Source organism: Anolis carolinensis, chromosome 2 (genome assembly GCF_035594765.1).
Source record: "Anolis carolinensis isolate JA03-04 chromosome 2, rAnoCar3.1.pri, whole genome shotgun sequence".
Taxonomy (NCBI): Eukaryota; Metazoa; Chordata; class Lepidosauria; order Squamata; family Dactyloidae; genus Anolis; species Anolis carolinensis.
Genome location: NC_085842.1, coordinates 276,083,159 through 276,107,232, shown reverse-complemented (window position 1 = coordinate 276,107,232; position 24,074 = coordinate 276,083,159). Strand labels below are relative to the sequence as shown.

Sequence of the window (24,074 nt, the reverse complement as noted above, 5' to 3'; positions counted from 1 at the left end):
CTGGCATGTGTTTTCTGCTTTATTATAGCCATCCTAGCAGCCCAGAGATCCGTGGGTGGTCACAATAACTTTGTCTGAGCGGCCAGTACATACACTTTCAATCAAAACCTTGTCAGACAATCTTCAGGAATCTGTCGCAATGGATGGGGTGGAGGGGAAATTTCTCCCACCTTTTTCTCGATCAAATTCTTTCTGCTTATAAGATGCATCTGCTCTAACAAGGTTTCTGAACAAAAAAAGATCAGCTTACCAGGGGTCTGCAATAACTGCGTGAAGGTTCTCTTCTGGGTGGCCTAGGAAGCTCTATTTGTGTTTGTTTATGTGTCTAACTCTTGATTTCTGTCAAACTGCATAAGGAATCACCGATACATAACTCCGTTCTCACAAACTGCTTATTTAAAACCCATCCAATTCATATACATTTAGAAAGAATACACAAGGCTGGAGTAACTAACGCTCAACATTATGACTGACAAAGATATTACGCAGACACTTTAAAAAAAGTATCTTTCACATAATACCAAGGAGGCTAATGTAGGGGAGAATTAAGTTTCTGTATGAAATGTTACCCAACAAAGACAGCAATTGAGTAAATTGAGCTAAAATTACAACAAATTCTATATAAACAATGGCTTGGGGAAAAAAACACACACTGGAGAGATAAAACAGCTCTAAGTGAATTGATTCATCATGAGAAATTTTGCAAAATGTTGGAGTTGGATTTCTGCATAATGTTCAGGAATTTTGCTTTCCTGACCACAGAATCAAATGATTATGGACTAGATTCTCATGCTTTCTAATATAAAGCAGCAATGTATCCTTGAAGAAATTTTGAGTTAGATCAGTTGAAGCCAGGAATAACCAAAGCTTCAGTTGCATTACATGAAAGCCAAGCTAATGCTGAAAAAAGTTAATTGAAAATATTTTATAACTAAATTTGGAAATCTTTAGTGAACATATTAATTATAAAACATAGACTTGGTTCATACTAACAGGATTGTTTTGGGATACAGCACAAAGTGACAATGAGCCCTAAGCAGGTGTGTGTGTGAAAAAGAGAGAGGGCAGAGTATTTTAGCAAGCAAAACACATGCTCTGTTTATTTACAGAGATAATGTAAACTGTGATTTGAAATCATGTTTAATAGTGTAAATGTAAAATTAGCAATGCTTTTTAGTATTTTGAAACTGAATACATCAAACTCTTCAAGTCATAGAAATAGCAAGTGGAGTAAAAGTTGTACATTTTATATCTACAGATATGTTAAACAAATGAAAATTGGAAAAAAAGTAGTTTCCTGAGTTCTCTTACACTAAAACCATATTAGAACAGTGTTCAGTAATAGTATTATTTCAATATCACACAGATGCAAAGGTGTCCTGAAATTTGTAAAACGGAATCAGTATATTTGAAAAACCACTGTAAAACATTCCAGAGGCACAGGTTGCTCTTTGGCACGAATGTAAAGCATCCCCATAGAAGTTTAGAAACTTTGTTTGGTACTCACAGTCTTTAAATGCCAGGGCAGGATCCCGGTGAGGCAAGGCTTGGGAGATTATATGTTGTAGGGATTCCAAGGTTCTGTCCATCTCGGTCTCTCTTTTTCCAGGCTGCATCCAGCAAGTGTCCACATGCCTGAGTCTGTCCCGTGGAGTCCTGAATTTATGCAGTTCATTGATGAACTGGATTACTAAAGAATCTCTTTCAACATCTGCCAATCAGACATTGCTCAGATTCAAAAGACCCTTCAGGGGGTCCCCCTCCTTGGCTCACTTATCTTTGTTGGAGGCTGAGCTAATTAGCTGGAGAGGCAGGCGGACAGAGCCCTTCCGAGGGCTTTCTTCTGTTCAAGACACCCACCTACCGGCTGGCAGGAGAGGCTCACCAAAGGAAAGGCAGTCCCGCCTTTCATCCTGACATTGACTGAAGCTGCTGAACCAGACAAAGTTGGGGATTCTGCTGACTTCATTAAAAAATCACTACGTTGAAGGGAAAGAAAGAAGATGAACTGGGGAAAATCGAAGATTAATATTGGATCCTACTGATTGTGGTAGTTGTATGCTTTCAAGTCATTTCTGACTTAAGGCGAATCTAAATTGAACCTATTATGGAATTTTCTTGACAAACTTTGTTCAAAGGAAGTTTGACTTTGCCATCTTCAGAGGCTGAGAGGTTGTGACTTACCCAAAATAACTCAGTAGATTTCCATGGCTGAATTCAAGTCCTGGTCTCCAGAGTCATAGGGCCTCATCTCATGGGCAAAATTCCCTGTCCTAGAACACTTTGCCCATGCAGCCGCCACAGAGCCCGCTGGATCTTATCACATGTCACACATCTACTTTTAAAGTGTGGTAAGAAAATCTGAACATTGGAGACTATCTGTGTTCAGATAGGAAATCATGGGGACAGCATGGGGCACATGCAGGAAAGGGAGGCGTTTCCAGCATGTGATGGGCAAACAAGTGATGCGGGATGCTGGATGACAGATTCTCCGCGCTGCCCCATGACATGCCACACTGTCCCCTGAATCAATAACCTCAATGTGATTGAGGTCCCTAGTCCAATGTTCTCAGGCTTCCTTCAAGGATTCAAATCCCTGCTCGGTCATGGAAACTTACTGGCAACCTCCAAGGCTGAAAGAATGTGACTAGTGGGTTTCCAGGACTGAGCAGATATTTGAACCTTGTTGTTCTCCAGAGACAAACTCCAATGCTCAAACTGGTACACTATGCTGGCTCTCATCCTATAGATAAATTTAATTGGCCAGGGCTTCTCAGTTTTTTATTTACACTAAATTGTTGTGCACCTTCAAGTAGTTTCTGACTTACGGCCATCCTAAGGTGACCCTGTCACAGTTTTCTTGGCATGTTCACAGGGGGCTTTACCCTCACCTTCCCTTATGTTGAGATAATGTGACATGCCCAAGATCACCCAGTGGGTTTCCATGATTGAACAGGGATTTAAGCCCTTGCTTCCAGAGTCATAGGCAAACATTCAAAATGCTTGAGTTTTAAAAATGTACATACAGCTAAAACACTCTTAAAAGCTAACTTTGGTTTTAGCACCTAAAGGCTATACTCCATACAGTGGAGCCAGCCCAACTTCCCTTAGGGAAATGCTGCCTATATCTATGGGTGTATCTACATTGTAGAATTAATACATTTTGACATTACTTTAACTGCCATGGCTCAGTGCTATGGAATCATGGGAATTTGTAGTTTTATAAGGTCTCAAACCTTATCTGCTGGTGTCTCTCCTAACTACAACTCCCAACATTTCATAGAATTGAGCCACAGCAGTTAAAAAACTGCAGTGTAGATGCACATACTTGGCTATTGAGAAAGCTCTGCTTTGTATAATGAACTATTTGTGGTGGTCAAATATGGAATATCTGGCAGGTTTATATGAGAATACTGTTATTTGTTATTTCACTCTATAATTGTAGAATAAGTGTCAGATATTTTTTATTCCAGCACAGCAATAAAACCACACACCTTTTATCAGGAGCAGGGCTGTATGCCAGAGATTCTGAGTATTTTTGCTCTGTTGAGCCCTGAACTGTCCTATTATAAAAACACCCTAAACATAAAGAAAACTGGTTTAAAAAGTCTTCTCATACTTCCAGGATACATGAGATAATATTTGTTAAGACTATCAGGAACATTATTGACTTAACCTCCCTGTTTCCTGAAGTTCCCAATAAATAAAGCAAACTTTTGTTTGAATCTACATATGAAATATAAATGGAGCACTGCAGAGTTCATCCCTTGTGTAAACTTTATGGTGACCTTTGATGGCTTCAGATATTTCAAGAATTCTGCTGTTCTTTTTATGCTACAATGAAGAGACTGAATTCTTCCCTTTTCCATTTCTACCTCCAAAGGAGTATTTCATAAACTGAATAAAATGAATCTTAGGGGCAAATGAATACTTAGCTTATGGCTTAGAATGACATAACCCTTTTTCAGTGCAACCTTACGCATGCTTCTTTAGAAGTCCCATTCAGTGCAAGGGATTGCAATCTAAACCCCACAAACCTCACTCCAACTGAAGCAAAGGTTCAAGTACCCTAACAAACCTTTTCCTGTCATAAATACAATTAGCAGTTTCTTTCTGCTCTCTCCCCATGCCTTGCTTATTGAAATTTAGAACAAAATCCTCAACATCTAAATTCTAAAGGGGAAAATGAAGACTTACCAAGGTCTAATCTTGCTTATATTTTCTAGACTTAATATGAAGTCTCCAGTCAATACCACTAAATCAATGGTTCTCAACCCTTCTAATGCCATGACATCTTAATACAGTTCGTCATGTTGTAATGACCCCGAACCATAATTTTTTTCGTTGCTACTTCATAACTGTAATTTTGCTACTGTTATGAATCATAATGTAAATATCTGATATGCAGGATTTGGCACAAATACCCAATATGCCCAAATTTGAATACTAGTGGGGTTGGGGGGGGGGGGGACAATTTTGTCATTTGGGAGTTGTATTTGCTGGAATTTATAGTTCACCTACAATCAAAGAGCATTTGGAACTCCACCAATGATGGAATTGAACCAAACCTAGCTCAAAGAACTTCCATGACTAACAGGAAAACTGGAAGGGTTTGGTGGGCACTGACCTTGAGTCTGGGAGTTGTAGTTCACCTATATCCAGAGAGCACTGTGGACTCAAACAATAATGGATCTGGGCCAAACTTCACACAGATGCCCACATTTGAACACTGGTGGAGTCTGGGGAAAATAGACCTTGACATTTGGGAGTTGTAGTTGCTGGGATTTATAGTTCACCTAAAATCAAAGAACGCCTTGAATCCCACCAAAGATTGAATTGGGCCAAACTTCCCACATAGAACCCCCATGGCCAACAGAAAATACTGACCTTTGGAGACCTCTCTGAACCCCCCTGGTGACCTCCCGCAGGGGTCCCGACTCCCATGTTGAGAAACGCTGCACTAAAAAGTAACTATCTGGATCTCGCTGTACTTTTCATTTAAATTCACTTGAAGCTCCCATGAGTTGAAAGATCTTTTGAGGAACAGTGAGTAAAGGTAGGTGAGAATTAAGGATTTAAATTTTGCTAGTTGTTCGTATTACATAATGAAATGTCAGTTCATGCTACCCTAGAAGAATCCTTGTGAATCAAGTTACTTATCTTCAACAGCCTCGGATACTTTGTACACTCCATAACATGATACCTGTAATTCTACTGGCATAACCTGGTTCAACATTCATTAATATATTTAGTGGAAACTCAGTCTAAAAGCTAGAATAGATTATGTGCTCTAAAAACCACAAGACTTTAGGCAAGTGGCTCTGGCTGCAAAGGCTTCAAGATCTTCTATAATAGGCTGACCTTTAAGTTGAGGAATGTATAGGAACACAATTTATTACCAGTTGCACAGACCCACTCCAAGACAGAGGGACTGCCAGGCCTGTACAAGATCACTTTTATTACTTGTCCAGTTGGGCTGGATTTATACATGATGGGGATATGGAGAGAAGGAAAAACCAAATGCAAATTTCTGGGTTTAAATATCTACTTATGTTATATCATCTAAGCTTTATTCATGCTCAGAAACTGATAAAAATGTCAGATCCATTGTTGCCAAAACTTTAAGGCAATTCAGTCAGAGAGAAGTTAATGGTGTTAATGGTAATGAATGTATAACTGAGGTAGAGGTATGAAACTAACAGCCATGAGCAGCTTAAGTCTGTGGATTTGAAATATGTTTATACATACAGTATGTAGTTAAATCTTCTGCATGGATATCATTTCATTACTTAGCTTCATTTACAAACACTGAAGATATTCAATGCAGTGTATTTTTAAGTATGTACACTATTAGTCTTACCTATAAATTGTAATAATTCCCAGAGAGTAAGCTACACTGAATACAGTGAAACTTATTGTCCACATGCACATTAGTGGACTAGAAATTAGTCAGCCTTGTTCTAAGTTCATTTAAGTAACCAAATGTCAGAGATTATAGCTCTAGGTTTACTTCCTTTGACTATTACTGTTTAAGGCTTTCTCAAACAGTAACATGAAAATGCTCTACTGCAGTTGTTCTCAACCTGTGGGTCCCCAGATGTTTTGGCCTTCAACTCCCAGAAATCCTAACAGCTGGAAAACTGGCTGGGATTTCTGGGAGTTGTAGGCCAAAACACCTGGGGACCCACAGGTTAAGAACCACTGCTCTACTGAAACGCAGGCATAAACCTTTCTTTATATTCCAGAAGATAAGAATGGAATTTCCCAAATGCTAAGAAACTCCTAGATACTAGAAGCCAACTGGTGCAGCTGACTGGCTTCAGGGGGTAGTGGTGGTGGGTAACTGGGTAGTGATGGGGGCAAACAAAAGGATGGCCTATACCAAGCCAGGCAAATAGGAAGGTTGTGTTTACTCTTTTGTTACCCTGTCATGTGGGTACCATGACGGACCTTGGTAAGAGGGAACTGTCTCATTCATACAACTCGGGAATTTGCAGTTTGTGATAAAGAGAACACAGTAATCTAGGATCCAAAGAAAATAACATTGGATACACCTAAGATGTGGCTTAATGGATTCGCCTTCAATACACTTTAGGAGCCTAGTCACTCTATGGTCCCGCCAATAAATTTAACTAGCATATACACTTGACATGGTCCTGGTGTCGGGGGAGTCACAACCCCCCTACTTACATCTCTTCTTTCTCTTCCCCTCCCCCCATACCTTTCCCCCTTTTCTTTCTCACCCTTCCTTCTCCTTTCCTTTCTTTCCCCTTTTCTTTCTTTTCCTTCCATCCCCTTTTCTCTCTTCTCCAGCTCTGAGGGTCTATCTCATAATGTATCCCTGGCAACATGGCTCTCTTTGTGGCCCCTCCCTCATCCCATACACATCACCTTTCTTTCCCTGTGACATCACAGAGGGCCACTTCACCTAGCAACAGCCATTGTGGTAGAAACAGATAGACAGAACGTACTTTGACTTTTATAGATTGACATTTAATCACCATGTATGGATCCAAAACATATCTGGGTTACAATATAAAGAACTTAACATTTCGCTTTTGGGGTTCTATAACACAAAGGAAAAAAAGAAAGTATTTCTGCATGTCGTCAGCCCCAGAAGCTGGCTGCATCCAAACTTGACTTGATGTTATGCATATTCTCTCGCCGCTGTTTGGTGTATACGTTGGCCTCTCCTTTTTGCAGACGCCGTCTGAGTGTAGCTTTTTGCTGCTTAGTCAGCTGGCGCTTGATCTTCTGTCTGACCAATTCCTACAAGACCAAAAGCCAGTCATTAAATTTGTTTGCATGTCATATCACACTCAAGACATGATGTATACACCACTCACACCTTAAAAATGAGTTCACAATTTAGCACATTTTAACCAAGAAATGCTTTTTTATAACTAATGGACAATGATTCTTTTCTCTTGACATCTCAGAATAAACAACCTGGAAAAGGTCTGAAAACTGGTGAGTGTATTCATACATCAAAAGGAAGACATGCAAAAGCTGAGTGGAATGCACAGTATTTTAGAAAGCATTCATATTTTGAGATACAACTCCACCTGGTGGCTGAGACAAGTAACAGGACTTTGAAAAAAGTACCCCATATATATACAGTCATCTAATGAATATATATTTGGATGTTTTGACATATCTTAATTGTATGCCATATAGAATCATTGATCAGATACAAGATAGACAACTCTGCATGGCCAAGATTGTGATAAGTGCTTCCCAACTATCTGGCAATAATTTTTTTCCTAATATGTCAGGGACTTTTACAATCTTTGTGTTCACTGATCACAACTGTTTTTGTCTTTCCTGAAAACTCTAACAGGGATCACTGCTAATGACTTTGAGATTGGCAGCACCACTGAATGGATCATCACTTTGAGTAGCCTGGATGTAGATCACTGTGCTAGGCAGGAACCTAGGAGAGCTACGTTCAAATCTCCAGACTCTCATCAATCTCAATGAACATCATGATCACTACTACTCTTCTTCTTCTTCTTCATTCACATTCATTCATGACCTCATGGACCAGTCCACGCCAGAGCTCCCTGTCGGCCGCTGCCGCCCCCAGTTCCTTCAAGGTCAAGCCAGTCACTTCAAGGATACCGTCCATCCATCTTGCCCTTGGTCAGCCTCTCTTCCTTTTTCCTTCCATTTTCCCCAGCATCATGATCTTTTCCAAGCTTTCCTGTCTTCTCATGATGTGGCCAAAATACTTCATCTTTGCCTCTAGTATCCTTCCCTCCAGTGAGCAGTTGGGCATTATTTCCTGGAGGATGGATTGGTTGGACCTTCTTCCAGTCCAAGGCACTCTCAGGATTTTCCTCCAGCACCAAAGTTTAAAAGCATCTATCTTCCTTCGCTTAGCCTTCCTTATGGTCTAGCTCTAGCATCCATAGGTTACTATGGGGAATACCATTGCTTTCACTATGCGGACCTTCGTTGCCAGTGTGATGTCTTTGCTTTTCACTATTTTATCAAGGTTGGCCATTGCTCTCTTCCCAAGAAGTAGACGTCTTCTGATTTCCTGGCTGCAGTCTGCATCTTTAGTGATCTTTGCGCCTAGAAATATAAAGTTTGTCACTGCCTCCACGTTTTCTCCCTTATTATCAATAGGTGTGGTTGCCATGAACTTGGTTTTCTTGATGTTTAAATGTAGCCTGGCTTTTGCACTTTCTTCTTTCACCTTGGTGATCATTACAGGTGCTCATAAGCATGAAATGGACCAGGACCCAATTTATCTGAAGATTCCAGCCACAAATGCAGGTGAAACGTCAGGAGAAAATGCTGCTAGAACACGCCCATACAGCCCAGAAACTACACAACTCAGGCCCCTTCTACACAGCTGAATAAAATCCCATACTATCTGCTTTGAACTGGAATATATGGCAGTGTGGACTCAGATAACCCAGATCAAAGCAGATATTGTGGAATTTTCTGCCTTGATATTCTGGGTTATATGGCTGTGTGGAAGGGCCCTCTCTGATTTCTGTCATCAAATCCTTCGACAACACACTCATTTGAGCTCATTTGGAAGAAGGATGAGATACTGAAGAAATAAGCAAGCAAGCTTCTACCAGCAAATTATGCAAAGAATATGCCTGCAATCCAGCAATGAACTGGCTCCATATTCAATGAAGTGAGAAATGGGGACATCAAACTAATCACAGCTTTTAAAATTTTACTGCATCTCTAATATTGCAAGTTTGCCATCTCTAGGTAAAGCAGAAGTCTCTAGGCACTGGAGGGGAGACCAGGGGATGGGATTTCAAAATAAAGAGCAGTGGAACTTTAAGTGGGAAATTTGTAAAGCACAGGATATTTTCCTCTTTATTTTCCTATGCTGAATTTTTATCTCTAGGGTAGAACTCTCTTTAAAGCTCTATCCAAAAGGGCCTTTAAAAAAAAAACCCAAAAAAACCCCACATACAACCATATTTTGGTAGTGAATTACCATGAAGAAAAAACCCATGGTCTTTATGTACAACTAGAATTTTTATTTCAAAGCTGCTGCTTTAAAAAAACTCCTTACATTTTTAGTTCCTTTGCATGTTTTCTTATATAGTAACTGCAATTGTTGATGCAAGCCATTTACTTTCTTAAGATTCTTGAGAAAGAGAATTACCCCTTTTGATTGCTCTAGCAAAGGAATTTAAAGGTTGTTTTCTAACAGGAATTTAAAGAATCCAAGAGACAAAGACAGTATTGTTTCCAGTCTATTCCTTTTGTCAGAAGATCCTTGGATTTCAGAAGAGGAATTTGTTAACCTTTCAGATTGTACGCTTTAACTCTGGTATGTTTTCTCCATTTCGTAATGAAAAGCGGGGAGAGCTCCTTTGTCAGCCAGATTGCTCTCAATCCTGTTGAAGGGGGGGAGAGAGTCATGTTGGGCTTCCATCAAAACAAAGGAGGAATGCATTCCACCTCCATCTATGAGTCTGGTCAAGAGGAATGTGTTGAGGACACTTCTGCTTTTGTTCGTAATACATAATACAAATTGCAAACAAGACAGGTTTTTAAGTTGAATTTGTAAGTCAAAACACACACATTTTATACGTGTAACTCCAGCCACACGTGTGTGTGTGTGTGTGTGTGTGTGTGTGTGTGTGTGAGAGAGAGAGAGAGAGAGAGAGAGAGAGAGAGAGAGAGAGAGAGAGAGAGAGAGAGAGAGAGAGAGAGAGACTGTGCATGCATGCATGCATGCATGCTTTGGATAGCATAGGGAAAGGTTAACCTGTGGTCTTTGTTTTGCTGTCTGTTCCTCGGTTCAGGTTTCACCTCACTTTTCTGTCCTTGTGACAATTGCATTTTGAGAAACTTGGTTTGTTGTGGAAACAAGGATTGGTGAGAAAGCTTCAGTGGAGATACCTTTTCCCAATGATATTTTTATTATTTATTATTATTATTATTATTATAACACTTACATGAGTGAATTTCCCTTCTGAGGGGTAGATTTTTCTCACTTCCTGTTGTCTCATGCTGTTCTTAAGTCTGTTGTTTGTAAGTTGGATGTTTGTAACTCTGGGACTGCTTGTACCTACTGTACTTATTCAGTTTTAAGACACACTCACCCTGCACAATAATTCATCTGCATTTTACGATTGATAGCATATAAGAACTTACAAAATACAGTAATTACAAAATTTTAAACCAGACAAATGAAAACATCAGTTCAAGACATATTTTTCCTAGTCATTACATCTATTAAAATGCATAAAGTGTTTACGAATGAACATGCAACTAAACACTTGAAATAAGAATAAGCCTGTTTTAAGTTATGTTTCAAAAAGGCAACATAAATCTCCAAATCCATATTCTTTTTTTACTTCCTTGTACTTCTCAGTGGCCCAAGCTGCTCAATAAATTATATAGCCACTTGGAGGCACTCTTGTATAAAAGAAACAACCACCGTTTAGTAGAGACATGAAGGAATCTGAAATAAAGCAACTGCAAGGATAGTTAACAAGCCCTTTGTTCATTTGCATTTCCTTGATTGTACACAGTGTACAGTAAGGAAGCCAAATTGGAGGTTTGATCAAAGTCTTGGGTCCATGGCAGCAGCTGAAGCATTGCCATTGATATGATTCGGTAAGAACATTACCCTGGAGTGAGATAAAATTAATGAATATTTTAAAAATATTATCTTGAAGAAAGAACCCCCAATGACCTTCAGAGGTAACTACAACAGTTCATTATCTCAAACCCAAAGGTTCATGTCTTCAAAAGAGGTAGCTCATCTGGATTCAATTAGAAGATAAATCATTTCTGACAAGCGATAGAGAAATTTTAATTAAGATTTTGTAGATTCTGGATAATTAAAATTTAAGAGTAAAGAAATAACAATACTTTTTTCAACTATGGGTCACAAGGATCCTGGTTTTGTGTTACTCAAGATTCATACTAGGCAACCGATACAGGTATTTCCAAAAGAAGTATAAAGAGCTTACTGAAAGCAGAATTACACTGCCCAAGGCAGTGTAAGTAAGAAAGTAAGATAGCAGACCTTGGGAGACTGTATCCTAGGCACATTATGTAAGACTTACTGGAGGAATTGTTGACCGGCTTCCAGCACTGCCCACTGAAGTCACACTTGTGGTTCTTGTTCTGTGGTCATTGATGTGAAACAAGGCCTCTTCATCTCTGCAATACAGAAAGCGTGTTTTCACTCAGATACTTTTAATCCAAATTTTATCATTTTCTACTTCCAAAATAAGTCTGCTGGAAGCATTTACCTTTACAAATATTAACTTTCATCAGAATAGAGATAATGGGGACAATATTCACCACGAAAAGTAGCCATTAAAAACTTGCTGGAATGAAATGAAAGGGACACCTTCCTCAAGGGCATTTCGTCTACCGGTATTAACAATATAATAATAATATACTTTATATTCCACTCTATCTCCCCGAGGGGACTCAGGGCGGATTACAGAACACATATACGGCACAATGCCATTATACAGTTAACAAGGACAAACAATACATAGACTGAGGTAAAAGCTTTCCCCATTTTTTCCATTTCCAGCATCTGGAGGCTGTGCTTGACTCCGGCCACGGGGAGTGTTGTCACTCAACTGTCCATGCTGAGGAGCTTTGTTGTCCTTAGACGTCCTCAGGATCAAATTGCCTTATGGGCGCCTTTTATAACCTCCCCACTTTTAAAAAGCGGAACCTATTTATCTACTCACATTTCTGCTTTCGATATGCTAGGTGGGCAGGGAGCTGAGGCTGATGGCAGGTGCTCACCCCGACTCGGGCTTGAACTGCCGACCTTTCGATCGGCAGGATTTTCTGCAGCTACCATTTAGCCTGTTGAGCTAAGCCTGGCCCCATAAGTGATATTCATATTACTTATGAATATCACTGATTCCTAGTTGCTCATGTACTTTGTCTTTTACTGCTTGCAAACTTGCAGGAAGATAGCCATATGCAGACTTCACAAATGTACCATTGCCTGAGTGCCTGCTTTGACACTGTTACAGCTTGAGTGACTACCTCTATTGAATCTGGATGTGGCAGTTTCATTTTTTAATTTCAATCTTCCACAAAAAAGCAAAAAATATATAACTTCATTAAACAAGATACAGGGCATGGTGGTGAATACTTAAGCTATCCTACTAGTTCATCCTGGTTTTCTGGTGCACAGAATTGATGAAGAGTGAACAGGGACTGATGTAATATATGTGTGTGTGTGTGTGTGTGTGTGTGTGTATATATATATATTGATGTCATAAATAATTTGGGGTGGCAAGATTAATTAGGACTGAATTTACTGTACTATGAAATGACCCTGAGATGTATAGGCAGCACCATTTTATTATTATTCCACAAATGGCAATGTGTAACAACTGGAATTCCAGGACGTGGTCAGTATAATGCATCAGTCAGTAAAAACGTTAGATTTCAGGGGGAAAATGCATTGTGTGTTAACATTTAAAATTAGTTCCAGTTTTTTAAATCTGGAAATGGCATATTTCTTTTTTTATAAAAAAAACCCCTAGTACTTCAAAGGGGTTTTTAAAATAAGAAATATGCATTTTTCAGATTAAGAAAGAGAAAAAACAAAGCATGGGAAAGCCTTTGAATGATCAATGCAAATTTATACCTGAAAGGCCTGAATTCTTTGTTTGTTGTAGACAAATCAATCAGATCAGGGCATTCATCTTCATATTCTTTGTCAGCAGGATCTTCTCCTTGACCTGTCTGATCTTCAATTTTGGTGGATTTTTCAATTTTCTTTTTATCTTCAGAAAAATCAATTACAGAGCCTTCTGTATTAGCACCATGGCCAGTAGCAATAATTTGTCCTTCAACTTGTTGTAAGGCACTGCTGAGCTCCCGCAGCTCCAAACTTTGTTCACTTTCATCTGCACTGTCTTCTTCACTAGTTTGTTCCAAAACTTCAGAGGCTTCTTGCGCCTCATCTGTGAAGTCTGCATCAGCCTTTTGATCTATGCCATTTTCCAGAGTTATTCCCTCTTCAGGGTTTTGCGCACCAAGAGTTTCATGACCCTCATCATGAGGTCCAGCTGGGTGAAGCAGCTCATCATCCTCCTGCATTTCTTTGGTGTAACCACTGGCTGCAATTTCAACATCAAGAGAACATTCTCTCCTAGCAACAGAGATTTTTAAAAAAGGAAGGAAGTAAAGCGTGAATATTTATCTATTAAAGGGAAACCTTCACAATCCTTTCAAAGTAGGAGTGGACAAAGCATAGTCTCTGAGCTGCATATGGCCCCAAGGCTGCCCTTTTTTTTTGGGGGGGGGGGGAGGGGAGTCCTAGAGAGGAAAATTTTGAAATAGGTTCCTGGATATTCAAAAATGTAAACCCTCCTTAATAACTTTAGCATTATAAAATTAGAGACTTTTTTCAGACCAAAATTATTTTTTAATAATCCACAAGTTCTCATAAAACAAAACATGGGACTAAACACCAACAATGGGCCCAATCCATGGCATTAATGCAGGCCACAGTACCCTCCTTGATTACACTGGTCAACACAAATTTTGGGGCACCAAATGTTAGCCCTGTTTCTGGGTGTATTTGGCCTGCCATTATCTAAGAAACTGGAGCTGAGGTCTAACCAATACAATTCTCTGAACCAGTGCCCCAAATAACTCCAGGAACAGGGTTATGTTATTGTCAAGCAGGAGATAATTTTTTTAAGGTTGTATAGAATTTTTGTCACTAATCTTTATAGCTCTCATCAAATTTGTTTTCTACCAGCACACCTGTCAATTTTTGTCTTCATTTTAGCATAAGCAAAGTAAGTAGCAAACATTGTAAAACACCATCAGTAAAATTAAATGCATAAGCCAATGGAAACCACCTACCAAAGAGCATCTAATCTGTATCCGGTGTTACATATGTGCTTTGTATACCATTTCTAAGATGACCAAAATTACACTTTGAATAGGAAATGTAAGGTATGACCCTTGTCCTTCTCACATATAATGACCTCATGTAATTGCATCAGTTAAAAATCATACTGGTTTAGTTACAGGAATCATAGCTAAGAAGTTATGAGTTCCTTCATGGAGGCCTGGTTGACATTTCAGAATGGCAAATGCCTTCCTAGAGAATAGGACCAAAATGGACTGTATTCAGTGGGTGGAGAAAGAATCTGCTCTTGATCTCTGATTATCCAAGCAGCTTACCTAATATCCTTGAACGTTGGATAGAGTTCACTTTCAAAGCCAAAGCGCTTCATGAAGAAATCACGAATGCATTTCACATCTCTGTCAAAATACCTGAACAAAATCCCAACATATCCGCAAATTAATTGAGTTACAAACAGCATCTTAGTAGTACAGCTTTGTCAAAATGCATGTGTGAACTCGAATACACACAAACATGGATATATTTGAAAACATTTCTCAAAGTCATACAAAACAGTCCCATCTAAAGTAGGGGCAAAGAAAGTGCAGTTCATGGGGTGATGTGTCCCCTGAAGCCTACTGTTGTACCCCCCCCAAGTTTTTTAAAAAACTTGGCATGATTTTCAGGCTGAATTCAATTACCACTTATTTTACTACAAACAATTCTCTTTCCTACTGAACACACATAGCAACCTCCATAGCTAGGGCCCTGCAAACAAAGAGGAAATAATACGTAGTTAAGCAGTTTGGTCAGAACATAAGCATCTAAGATTCATCTGAAAATGATAACTAAAGTCATCCCAAAGGCAGAGAATTGTGCAAAACATCACCCTCTTCTATTTTCTCCCCAGTACCTCCTTTCGCCTCATCATTCCTTCAGAACATATTTTGAGGGTATACAATACTAGCAAATGGGTGGGTGAGATTAGGTCTGGGAGGGTCAGAAAATGGAAAGTGGCCCTTGTCTCCCACTTTATTGTCAACCCTTGTTCTACTGTTATCATAAAACAGCCACACGTTGATAATACATAAAAGAGGTTCACATACCATTCAGCATTTGGATGTGAGGTAGAAACCATTTGAGGGAAATCTATCATTGTGATCCGATCTTCATTATCCAACATGAGATTGAACTCATTAAAATCCCCATGGATCAAACCATGGTTAGCAAGCTTGACAATTAATTCCATTAACTCATTATATAGAGAAGCAGGGTCTTCAAGCTGATGCACTTGACATCTAAACAATAAATAAAAAACACCAACCTAGTGAAAACCAAATGCAACAATAAACAAAAACAATGTACAAATTAAGAGAAATCAATATTAGGTTAGTATTATCCTTAGGACAGTTTAGTGAATTTGCATACTACAAATCTGATTCTCAATGCAGTTGCAGGCCTATATAAAAGCCATATTCATTGGGTGGGCATTTAGAAAATGAGATGCCCCTGGTGACCTACATAAACAGATACATCTAAGAAACATACTATAAAGAAAAGAAGATGTTTCACATAAAATTATTTTCAGAGTAAATTTTAGTCTACCTGAGAATTTCTGGGGATTTTTCCCAAAGAAAAAAACATACCTAAATTATCATAAGAACAACCAAGCCTACCATTATTGTGGTCCCAATGTATACAAACACATTTTATAAAATATACTTTTATATTTCAAGGAAGCTGAACAAAAATATTGCATTTTAAATCCTCCAGCCACGAACACTACACCCTTCTTCTCTCAATCCACACAGTATCTGCACAGCTAGAAAAATACTAAGTATTCAAACCGGGAACAATGGCCTGCCTGATAGGTTTGGTCAACATAGGAGCCCCCTTCTGATTTGGGCTGCCTGCAAGCAATGCAAAACACAGATCACCTTTTCCTGGTAACAATATTTAAAAATAAAGGTAACTTCCTTTGAATACAATAACATAAAATCAATGCGTAAGACAATAAAACAGAACCAGTTACTGTTCATAACAGAGGAACAAGACTCATTCAGAAGGCTGATTAGATGTGTATTACAGGCTGCTTGCAAAGCAACAATCCTGCAAAGGTGATCCTATAATGGGGGTTCTATCCTTTGGCATGGTACTCAAAGCATCTCCTGTACTTATATGGTGTTTCATACAATCCTAAACATATGTGGTTTGCAAATTACATTACCTCTTCATACCAAATCACTGCTGGTTGTCCATTATGAATAAAACCGTTTGAGAACTATATATATATATATATATATTTAAAAATTTTAGCCATCAAAGTACCTTCTTCAGCCATTAGGGAGGCCACTGCTCATACAGAAAAAAAGTCTTTATACTATCAAGATATCCTTTTATCCTTTTTTGCAATATCTTTTGTATGTGTGATATTTCAAGGGCTTATAGGAAATGCTGAGTGTCTGAAAAAGGAATTTTCTTTTTATTACTATCCAATTCAAGTTTTGAAAATGATTCCTTTTTGATTAAAGAGTTCACTCCAGATGGCTACCTTGTCATATTTATAATGTGACCTTGTCTTCTTTTTTTTTTTTGCAAATGCAGCTGATTTAGTCTTGATCCCAGAATAAAAATGAAGGTCAGATTGGACATTAATGCCTTCAGCTGTGCAAACACAGTCAGCACTTTGTGGGCAAAGACTGCATATTGTTGCTAAAATAACTCCAGAGGAAAAAATCTGAAATACAGTAGTTGTAAGCACTCCACAATCTTAGCTTCTCTCCTGTTTTTTCCCCATTTTTTTTGTTTTGATTTCAAGTGTCTCAAAGAAAGCTTAACAGCACAAATGGTACAATTCCAGGACTTGCAGTGTGAACATATAAATACAGGCTGAACAAATTCAGTAATTTTTGTTTGTTTTAAGTTCAAGGGAAATTACTTTCATTTTTAAATAGTATGGTTACACATTTTAGACATTTTATAAAACAAATAAAAATAAATAAAAGTTAACACCAGAAAATATGTTGAACGGATGTTATAAATAACTGTATTAGCACAAAGAGACACAAAATAAAAGGAAGTTCTGATATTGTACTCAAAGTCGAAGTCTGACATTAGCTTTTTGCCAAGACAAAGGGCCAGCATGTCTATTTAAAAAGAAAATTACTAGTAATGTACCTAATCAGAAAAACTCACCTAAAAATTGTTAGTTGTTAGTTGAAAACAACAATTTCTCTTAAGGACAGTGATCACATGTTTTAGTATGAAATAGTTACATATGTGGTAATTTTCAATTTCATCTGCAGTTCAGTAGCTTTTTATGAACATATAAGTAACAAAATTAGATTAATGAGAAAAGAATCTGATATCTGAATTATCAGCCATTCCCCATTAGCTAGTTTAGATTAAATTCCCATCATCTCCCATATCATGTCTTGTTGTCAAGAATGCACCAAGTTGGGAAAATCTAGTTTAAGATAAGTGGTGCAATAGACAGAGGCTGTGTGTTTCCCAGCTCTGAAAAATACAGAAAAGAAGGTTCCCAGCACAGAGAAAGATCAATGGCCCATGAAGTACATTGCTTTCAATGAGTGCTTGCAGAAATTGCTAGCTCATGTAGAATTATGCTTAACTACAATACCCAAAAGTTTTTGAACCTGAAAAGAGCGCTCATGAATGTTCAATATTCTTCCACACTGTGCTTTGTGGTCCAGTGGCTTGTTGAGAAAGCTGGTCTCAGTAAGCTGGTTTCACAACATACACTTTTTTCAAAATGAAGACATGAGCCTCAGAACTGGGAATTAGAACAGACTCCTCATCAAGGGAAGTTTGTACCATACTAGCTTAGGCAATGCCTGGGTTAGGTGTTTTTTAATGATAAATATAAAAAAAATATTCATTGTTGAGTTTTGGATTTTAAGAAAGGATCTATTAGAAAATACGTAAGAAGGTGGGCAAACTACAACTCCCATCATCATCTGTCATTGTTCCAACCACACCAGTATTTAAAGTTGGGCATGTTGGGTCTGTGTCCCAGGTTTGGACCATATCTATCATTGTTTGGGTTCACAGTGCTCTCTGGATGTAGGTGAACAGTAATTTCCAAAATTAAAGACTGATTTTCTCCAAACCCCACCAGTATTAACAGAAGGCCATGTTCCGTCTGTGTGCCAAATTTGGTCCAGATCCATCATCGGTTGGTTCCGGTTGAACTATAAGTTTCAAAATTCAAGACCAATTCCTCCGCAATCCCACCAATATTCAAAGTTGGGCATGTTGTGTATGTGCGCCAATTTGGTCTAGATCCATCGCTGAGACCAATGTAAACCCCATCAGATATGGATCTGGACTTAATTTGACACACATGCACAATATGACTCACTTTAAGTCCTGGTGGGTTTTTTTCCCTCAATGCCAATTGTCCATGGTCCTCCATCACAAACAGGACTTAAAGTGGGTCATGGGGAGGGGTCTGTGTGCCAATTTTGGTCCAGATCTATTGTTGACGGGAGTTGCAGTGCTCTCACTTTTATTATACTGAGTATATGTGTATATATTCTATAATTTTCTAACCATGAGCTAGAAACAACAGGCTACCTCTGTTCTACCAACAGACTATTTCTGGCAGTCTATCAAGCTATATTACCACACTGAAGTGCTCCTAAAAACACAATTTTTTCTACATTATTTTTCTGTGCCATGAAGGCATTCTTACTTACAGTGGGTATCCATTGACAAGTTCCATTACTACTGCATGTCGATTGTAGTCATATGGTTTTGGAACTGGAAATTTTCTGTCATGCAAAGCCTGGCCAAAAAAATAAGGGGAAAGGGAAAGCAGAGGCAAATTTTAGATCATCAGCAATGCATCCATGTCTTTCTTTCAGGTACTGTTAAGTCCAATGATTTAATGTATTGTCTGATAGTTTGAATAATGAATACTAATTTCTGGCCTAAATATAATCAGGTGCTTGTAAGTAAACTGACACCAGGCAAAATTCTATCCAGTTGCAAGAATGTAAAAAAAGGGTATAAGAGTGCAACACAATCATACCAAAGGGGATGTCACTCAGTGGCAAAGTATGTTTTTATGCCCTAGGTTTAATACCTGCACCCCAGGAAAGAAGCATCCTATTGAAAGCCTATCCTGTTAGTCAGTGTTAATAATACTGTGCTAGGTTCTGTATAAAGAGGTCCCTATGTCTATCTAATCTAGGAGCCTGTTTTCAAAGGAGCCATCCACAACCTTCAAGGAAGTCCAAGACAAGATTCTGAAGTAAATACACATTTTCTTCTCCGCTCCTCTTTATAGTTTAAAAACATATTTTTTGGGACAACAATATCCAGAAGCCCCACCCCCACCCCCAATTCCAGGTATTTTAACTCAAGAAGTAATACTTCCAACTATGCCCCTGTTCTCTCCTTAACAAATTATATTCAGGGGCAGACTATACCATTAAATAAATTGGAGATGCTACTTCTCTACCAGGATAGATCTGCCCTCCAGGAAACTAAGCCCTTCTAAAACAACGTTTAAAAATGGATCATTCCTACAATGTATGGTGGCAAATTAATTAATTTTACTATGTTCTGTGTGAAGGGTTTCTGCACTTAAATGTTACTCCTATACAGATACAGATATATATATGTTACAATTTGGTTGTTGTTGAATAGTACTTACTAGAACATCTATAATACTATGTAAGAAAATTTGAAAAATACAATCTGTTCCTGGTTTGAACGTGTTATTTCCTATTTAATTGTGCAGTATATACTTGGAAAGTATTTATTATACCTCAGAAACTTTGTTTTTGTGGCTGCCACAAACTATGGTGAATTAGTTGATACTCTAGGAGATATACATTAAAAACTATAGCAAAATGTGCTGCCGGACATCCCACAAAAAAACAGTTTTTGCAGATTAATAACCCTTTTCCATGTTTTTATGATAGAATCAATTAGGGAATGACATTTATAACATCAGGAACAAAAATCGTATTACATAGTGAAATTATTATCACCACACACTGAATTTTCAAGAGGTGACTGTTTCCTCAGGTATGGTGCAGACATTAAAAGACACCTTTGGATGATATTAAGAGGCTGGTTAGAGGTGCAGGAAGGAATTAATTGTTTATCCAAAAGCCAATTTATTAAGGCATGTGGACAAAATTCATCAATTTAATTTAAGAAAAAGAAACCTCCATAGATGTCTTCCTCCTTTGAACCCCAAGTTACCTATTATGGATCTGGCATCTATATCTATCTATCTATCTATCTATCTATCTATCTATCTATCTCCCCCCCCCACACACACACACACCAACCCCCCCTTCAAAAAACCAACATCAACTAATACCTTCATGTACGCAAATTCTTTCATTGCAGCCAGCCGTGATAGGTAAAGCCATGACATCTTGTGCCGGTGTTTATGATAATCACGCTTGTTTTTTAAGTTCCGAAAGGATGTTCTCCCAAGCCGATGTAACTTTAATGCAAGTTGCTCCTCTTCCTCATTTGCAACAATATAAATGTCTTTCAAAAAAAATGCAGTCACATTAGGGTTATTATACAAAAATAATTTTGGCACATCTAAATTGCATTTTTGGACTGCCCACTTAACAGTTGAAGAGATTCTAGAGCAGTGGTTCTCAACCTGTGGGTCCCTAGATGTTTTGGTTTTCAACTCCTAAAAGCTGGTAAACTGGCTGGGATTTCTGGGATTTGTAGGCCAAAACACCTGAGGATTCACAGGTTGAGAGACCACTGTTCTAGAGCTATATGTCTCTAAAGAACACATCATTAAGGTTCAACAGATCAAGACCAGTGGGATATATCTCACTGGTAAGGATATACATCAAACAGACAGAAGCCTTAGAATTTGCAACACTGAATCATTGTTAAATCTTTAGAATACATAAAGAAAAAATCTCTGGCTGATATTTAAGCCACTTTACTAGATTATATTACAATACACAAATAACAACGTTCACAAATACCTGATTCTTTTCCAACACCCATTTGGTTTCCAACCGAACTGATAACTTGTCGAGAAGAAAGAGTTTTCAAGGCAAGATAATCATATCCTCCATTAGTTAATCGATAACCCTGAACAGCTGAAGAATTAAAATAGACAAACCGAGAAGTTAAATGTGTATGTATATTACAAGCAAAAAAACTATGAAGACATTATTATTATTGCCCTCTTTTTTCTCTATAAAGTTACAGCAGCTTACAGTAACCCCAAAAAATTCAAACCTAAAAATATATAAGCATTAAAATGGAATTAAGTATTAATGATATTAAAATAAACAAAACTGATTAAAAACCCATTCATAGCTAAAACCACAGAAAAGGAATCTTTTCCAGTGTCTGATTTGACCTCTACCAAGGAAAGTACATGGATTTTGTTTCAGCATCATATAATATTAAACACTCACACTGCAGACTGTATTGAAAACGCAGAAGCAAAGATATTTAAGGGCATCTTAGGGCCCATCTACACTGAACATTTAATGCAGTTTGAAGATAGTTTCAAATGGCCAGGCAACAAACCCCTACAAAAACATGTAGAAGAAAGCCCCGAATGAGCATCGGTGCTCTGCGGTTTGCATAATCATGATACGGGCCTCAAATTGTTCAAGGGTTTCCTATGCAATCATTTGCACAATGAAACCACTTACCCTGTTTCCCCTAAAATAAGACATCCCCAAAAGTAAGACCTAGCAAAGTTTGTGTTTGGAAGCATGCCCGGCACCTGCCGAACAGAACACCAGAGCATGCAGGATCGGTAAATGTATGTACCATAGAGTGTTGTGCATGGAAATATTGGTAGTAACAAGAAATTCTTCATAGGATTCACAGTTTGTCTGGTTATGCTGGTTTGTGATGACAACTACTGTACAGTATATAATAAATGTTCAATTTTTTGTTCAACAATAAATGTGAATTCTTCTTCATTGAAAAATAAGACATCCCCTGAAAATAAGACCTAGCACATCTTTGGGAGCAAAAATTAATATAAGACACTGTCTTATTTTCGGGGAAACACGGTACTTCTATATCAGTATGAAACTGGATTCAATGGTCAGTGTAGATGGAGCGTTAGCAATTACATATTCTAGGTAACTGAAGTTTTTTTTCAACTTCTGATTGTATTCATAAGAAATGTGTGCCCTACTGATTTTTAAATATTGTTTCATGCCCTTGAAGACTCATTTGGCAATACTAACAAATCTGAAGAATGAGATCCTCCAACACAACGCTATTTGTAAGCATACATGCCAACCAGTTATACTCACTTTTAATTCGCTCATAAGCCAAGAGCCTGTGTTTTGCTAATTCTCTCAGAAGTTTGTTGCATCCCCCATGCTTAAGGCTGGCAATAGAGGCAATCAGGCTGGGAGGAACTATTTCATGGTTCTTCATACCCATCTCCACCTGAAACGGTAAAATAGAGAATGAGAAACACTATCATTTTATCTGTCTTTACAAGGACAATTCTATGGTGCACACTCTTTCTGGGAGAAAGGCAGGGTAGAAACACATATATATACACACACACACAGTAGAGTCTCACTTATCCAACACTCGCTTATCCAACATTCTGGATTATCCAACACATTTTTGTAGTCAATGTTTTCTAAATATCATGATATTTTAGTGTGAAATTCGTAAATACAGTAATTACTACGTAGCATTACTGCGTATTGAACTACTTTTTCTGTCAGATTTGTTGTATAACATTATGTTTTGGTGCTTAATTTGTAAAATCATAACCTAATTTGATGTTTAATAGGCTTCTCCTCAATCTCTCCTTATTATCCAACATATTTGCTTATCCAATGTTCTGCCAGCCCGTTTATGTTGGATAAGTGAGACTCTACTGTATATATATCCATACATCCTTACTGTGTGCCCTACTTCTGATTTTAAAATATTGGCTAATATAATATTACTCTTGATTGAGTTATTTATCAACACAAACAAATCTGATGAACAAGATCTCCTTATAAGAACCTGTCTGTGCCTTTAAATCTTCTAGGCTGGATTTCCAGATTTGCAGATATCTTTGCTACCCTTTTATAGACATTTTCTTAGAATCATAGAGCTGGAAGAGACCTTGTGGGCCATCCAGTCCAACCCCCTGCCAAAAAGCAGGCAAATCACATTCAAAGCACCCCCGACAGATGACCATCCAGCCTGTGTTTAAAAGTCTCTAAAGCGGCTGAGGGGGGAAAGGAATGGGCCCGAGGCTGTTAGGAATTGTGGGAGTTGAAGTCCAAAACACCTGGAGGGTCCAAGTTTGATCATGCCCGGTGTAGATGCTCCCTGAGGCTGCCTCTGTCCAACAGGGCCCTCTTTGGCCTGCTCTGGCCACAAGCCAACCCTAAGTTAAGAACAGGAACTTGCTAAACGCCCCTTACCGCCGTTAACACCCTGAAGTGATCCCGGGAAAGGTACCGGAGCAAAACTACATTTAGCTTCCCCATGACTTTGTCCAACTCTCAAAAATGCCAGCCAGAGCGCTTCCTTCCTTGTTCTCCACGCGATTCCGGCTCCGCATGCGCAGTCCACGCCGTCCCTCACTGAGCATACGCAGTCAGAGAAGGCCGACATCCTCGGCGCCCTGGGTCCTTGCAGCACCACAAAAGTCCATAGAAGTATTTTGTGCTGCTCGGGTATTATTGCATCTTTATTCCATGTTGATATTTTTTTTTCTTTTGCTTTAAGTTTACAG

At 38.4% G+C, this 24,074-nt stretch overlaps 3 protein-coding genes across 4 annotated transcripts in view; 1 reads left to right on the top strand and 2 right to left on the bottom strand.

Moving 5' to 3' along the window:
• lix1 (limb and CNS expressed 1) overlaps positions 1-1,799 on the bottom strand; it is a 47,547-nt gene extending 45,748 nt beyond the window's left edge. The window contains exon 1 of the mRNA XM_003216375.4: positions 1,508-1,799. Within this exon, the coding sequence (XP_003216423.2) occupies positions 1,508-1,616 (109 nt within the window). The 5' untranslated portion in view covers positions 1,617-1,799. The remainder of the gene's footprint in view (positions 1-1,507) is intronic.
• Positions 1,800-6,971: 5,172 nt separating this feature from the next.
• Positions 6,972-23,930, bottom strand: riok2 (RIO kinase 2). The gene is made up of 10 exons (XM_003216376.4): positions 23,761-23,930; positions 22,636-22,774; positions 21,334-21,450; positions 20,694-20,869; positions 19,054-19,142; positions 15,442-15,633; positions 14,674-14,766; positions 13,121-13,627; positions 11,559-11,655; positions 6,972-7,269 (listed from the first exon to the last, which is right to left on the bottom strand). Exons 1-10 carry the CDS (start codon positions 23,824-23,826, stop codon positions 7,108-7,110), a joined length of 1,638 nt encoding a protein of 545 aa, XP_003216424.1. The 5' UTR covers positions 23,827-23,930; the 3' UTR covers positions 6,972-7,107.
• The window catches only part of LOC103277627 (uncharacterized), an 81,625-nt gene continuing 81,445 nt past the window's right edge, over positions 23,895-24,074 (top strand). For both annotated transcript variants that reach the window (XM_062972237.1, XM_062972236.1), the window contains exon 1: positions 23,895-24,015. In XM_062972237.1, coding sequence (XP_062828307.1) covers positions 23,899-24,015 — 117 coding nt within the window. In that variant the 5' untranslated portion in view covers positions 23,895-23,898. The remainder of the gene's footprint in view (positions 24,016-24,074) is intronic.